At 33.5% G+C, this 4,445-nt stretch overlaps 1 protein-coding gene across 1 annotated transcript; it reads left to right on the forward strand.

Moving 5' to 3' along the window:
- Nucleotides 1–897: 897 nt before the first annotated feature.
- On the forward strand, nucleotides 898–3,942 carry LOC127078700 (uncharacterized). Its single transcript, XM_051019133.1, has 11 exons — nucleotides 898–1,200; nucleotides 1,295–1,612; nucleotides 1,696–1,812; nucleotides 1,914–2,231; nucleotides 2,325–2,582; nucleotides 2,675–2,746; nucleotides 2,827–3,122; nucleotides 3,215–3,397; nucleotides 3,486–3,596; nucleotides 3,670–3,751; nucleotides 3,841–3,942. Exons 1-11 carry the CDS (start codon nucleotides 913–915, stop codon nucleotides 3,940–3,942), a joined length of 2,145 nt encoding a protein of 714 aa, XP_050875090.1. The 5' UTR covers nucleotides 898–912.
- The last annotated feature ends 503 nt before the right edge of the window (nucleotides 3,943–4,445 follow it).

Raw genomic sequence — 4,445 nt, forward strand, 5'->3', positions numbered from 1 at the left:
CGAGGTTTAAATCCGAATAGAAATGAGAATTGGATAGTACGAGAGCACAATCGAAGTTTCATACCATGGTTTAAGGAACATATTTATTCAAAGTATCGTTCAGATCCCGCTTCAATAACAGAAAGGTTGAGATGTTTAGCATATGGTCCAAGTTTGGTTGTGTTTTCTTATAGCGCATACGCAATTAATGGATACACATTTTATACCAAAGAACAAGATGATAAAAGTACTATGCAAAATAGTGGTGTCACCTTGGTAGCTGAAGCAATGCACATATCAAGTGTGAAGGACTTAAACCCGAAATTTGCAAATCTGTCATATTTTGGGGTTATCGAGCGCATTTTGGTGTTTGATTATGAGAAGTTTCAGATTCCTATATTTGGTTGCAAGTGGGTTGAAAATAATAATGGCATACGAGTGGATAAGTCAGGATTTTTGCAAGTTGATCTTAATAGGGTGGGTTACACAGATGAGCCTTTCATTCTAGCCTCTCAAGCTAAACAAGTATTCTATGTCACTGATCCGACAAGTACGAAATGGTCTATAGTGCTTTTATCTAACAAAGTAATTGATGAAAGAATTGGAGATCAAGGTGATATTGATGTTGAGATTGAATCTTTTACCATAAATGATCAAAATGAGAATGAATCATGTATTAGAAATGATCATAATGAGGGTATTTGGATCAATCCAACCGTCCGCGTTGTTAAAAGAAAAGTAGAACATATTCCTACCAAGAAAAGAAAGAGACGTTACTGAAAAAGGTAATAGTATAATTATAGCCTATGTCATTCAAGAAAATTTAATTATAGCCTATGTCATTTTATATTATTCAATATATATATGGATTATTGATTATGGATTTTTATATTTTTCATTTCATTTTTATATTTTTTCTTTATTACAGGTTAAATGGCTAGTGATCAAGAAAACTCACAAGATGCAAATGCTCCTGATGATACTTCAGAAAAAGAAATTACACGAGGCATCACTATTATGAAGAGTATCATTCGTGATAGAGATAAAGCAGTAACATATAATGTAAATTGGAATGCTGATAACCAACTAATTGGGTCTAATGCTGCAAAGTTGGCAAGCTACATTGGTACACTTGTTCGTATGCACATTCCAATCACTGCTACAAGATGGAGTAATAAAGAGTTGGGTAGCGCTAAAGATAAGATTTGGACTGAGATACTGGTACAATATATGATTGTTTATATTTTCTTTATATTGACGATAATGTGTTTAAATTACTTATACTAACACACTCTATTCCAATATTTTTTCGTAGAGGTCTTTTAACATTGAAGATACAACTATCCGAAAAAAGTATATACTTCAATTGGCCGGAAAAAGACACAGAGGGTGGAGAACGTTTTTAACAAACAAGTATCTTAAGGACAAAGAAAAAAAATTTGTTGAATATGATCCGGAATATCCAGTGAAGTATGCGATCTTCATTACAGAAGAAGAATGGGTTGCTTTTGTAGACCAAAGAAGAGACGAAAATTTCAAGAAAGTGAGTGCCACAAATCGCGAGAGAGCGTCAAATCCCACGTATGCATACAAAAAAGGGCGTTTGGGATATGCACGCTTAGAGGAAAAAATTGTAAGTATACAAAAATGCTACGATCTTATTAATTGTCTCAATGTGTTATAATTGATTATCTTATTATTTGTGTCAATGCGTAGTTAGACGAGACGAAAAGTGACGCAACATCACTTCCGCCACATGTTTTGTGGAAAGAAGCTCGTATGGGAAAGGATGGAACTGTTAGGGATGACGTTCAACATATTTATGATGAATGTGTAAGTAGAACATTGTGTCTTTAATTAAATCAAAAGTTTAATAATATATAATTAATTTTTTTATCTCCACTAATAATTTCCGATATGTAAATGAATTTCAGGAGACCCTATCTCAATCGATAAGCACAGCTGAGGACCAGGAGAACAGGAGCGTACTTAGTAGAGCACTAAATGTTCCTGAGTATCCCGGTCGGGTGAGGGGTAAAGGGCATGGTTGTACTCCAACTTCCTTGTATAAGAATCCAAGGAGAAGAAATCCTAGCAATCAAGAAGTGATGGATACGTTGCAGGCATTACAAGCGCAAGTTCTTCAATTGCAAAAGGATAATGAGAGATATAGGTGTATGGAAAAGTGCAGTTCACAGTTGAAAGAAACTAGTGAGAAAGCCAGTATCAATTGTCAAAATAAATTTCCCGAGGTAATTATATATGTTATTTTGAAATTAAAATAGCACATTTATGTTAATTGAAATATATACACATTAAAAGTAACATATTTATTATTGGTTTAGGGCATTTCATCTTGTCAGCTATACTTATCGTCACCGACTTATCGCCTAGTTGGCAAGGGAAAAGTGCACAACACTTCGGGAGATTTACTTCACCATAGACCGCTCCCGGATGGACACCTTAAAGTATCGGTTGATGTTGTATTAGATAAGGATGCGTTGCTACCGATACCTGACATTGTTTCAGAGACAACATTGCTGCGAGATGCAATAGGATCATTTGTTGCATGGCCCTTGGATCTCATTTTCATTGATGATGAGGTATGTTGAATTCAAAAACCACTATGAATCTTTTAGTATTCAAATGTCAATTCTGAACCGTTAAGTTAATTTTTTTTACATGGTAATTTTAGACGCCTACAAAACCCGCATCTAAGGATAATGGGATTTTGCGGCACAACGAGTCTGTTGCATCACAAAAAGAGGTATATTGAAAGTGTTAATTATATGATCCGAATCAAAAAATGCATGATTTTATAATTTACCTATGTTATATGATTTATAGGTATTTGCTCAAGGGTCACAACAACTGAGCCAGAAAATTGGTAGTCGACAGAAAAACAAAAGGGATCTTCCAGTGACTTCTTTGCCAAAAAAAGGTGCTTTTGTGCCTCGATACCAGATATCTCTTGAAACACTTGTTGACTCATCAGATATGGCAACAGCTGGTGCTATTCGCTTACTGGATATGGAGGAAGATATCTTTGGTTATTCATGCACTGAAACAATCGGAAAAGAAGATCTGGAACATATTTTTCGGCATCAAGAATTAGGCGTCGGTGTTATACACACATACATCCGGTAATCCGATCTATATATTATTTAATTACTTGAACAATTTATTTACACATTTCAATAAAAATAGTCTAATGTTTATTATGTTTTTATTGAAGGTTCTTGTATGACAATTTCATGCGCGGGAATGATCAATTGTCAAACAGATTCCGTTTCGTGTCTTCCTCCCTGGTCAACAAAGCATTAATTTGTAGGGAACCGGATTCATGTAGAGAGTACTTAGTCAAGAGATTCATGGCCAGCAGTACAAACAACTTGTATCTTTGGCCGTATAATTCAGGGTTAGATTTTAATTCTAAGTTTATTCTAATCTTTAATTGTTTCTTTTACGTAAAAAATTTCCATATAAACTTTTGTTTTAATTTATAGGTGTCACTGGTTGTTGCTTGCTATTGATCCTTTAAAAGAAGTGGTATATTTTCTGAATTCGATAGATGGTGAATGGACAAATTATCCGGATATGAAGCAATTAGTTGATACGTAAGTGAGACTGTTCTAAATATTCGTGTATATTTATGTGAGATTGTTCTAAATATATGTTTTATTTTGTTAGATCAATAAAAGTGTTCCGATCTCAAAGACAAGCTCGAGTACCACGTACTAAATCCAGCAACATTACGTGGATAAAAGTGCAGGTACTTTAATTTTCACAATTTTGCTTATAATAGTGATGCTACTTGATAAGAAAAGATAACTATACATTCTTATTTATTTTTCTATGTAGTGTCCTCTACAGCGCAACAGTATCGATTGCGGATACTTTGTAATGAGGTTTATGAGGGAAATCATTAATATGAATCAAATAGAGATTCCAATCACGGTATAGATTTATAACTTAGGATTTGTTTTAATATTTATCGAATATTTCATATTATTTATTACTTTTAACTAAGTCATGCATATTATGTTTTGTTATGTAGTACTTTGATGAATACAAGTGTGCTCATTACACGAGACTGCAGTTGGAACAAATCAAGGAGGAATTGTGTCAATATTTTATTGAGAAAAGATTAATTAGTATATAATGGTTTCAAAATAACATGAATACTTTGATGAAGAATGGTTTCTGGTTGGCAAGTGTATAGTTCTTTATATTTTTAACAGATTAGTTATGACTCCAAATAGGCCGTATAACATATTAGTTTTGACTTGTGTATAGTTCTTTATAATTTTAGTGATATCTTTAATTTCATGGATAGATTAATGTGTTCATTCTTGTGTTGGTTTGCTTTAAAAAATTACAAATGCTTGAATTATGACTCCAAATGTGTTCAGTGCCTATCTATCCTTGTGTTGGTTTGCTTGAATTATGACTCCAAATGTGTTCAT

This window comes from Lathyrus oleraceus, chromosome 5 (assembly GCF_024323335.1).
Source record: "Lathyrus oleraceus cultivar Zhongwan6 chromosome 5, CAAS_Psat_ZW6_1.0, whole genome shotgun sequence".
In the NCBI taxonomy this organism is placed as follows: Eukaryota; Viridiplantae; Streptophyta; class Magnoliopsida; order Fabales; family Fabaceae; genus Lathyrus; species Lathyrus oleraceus.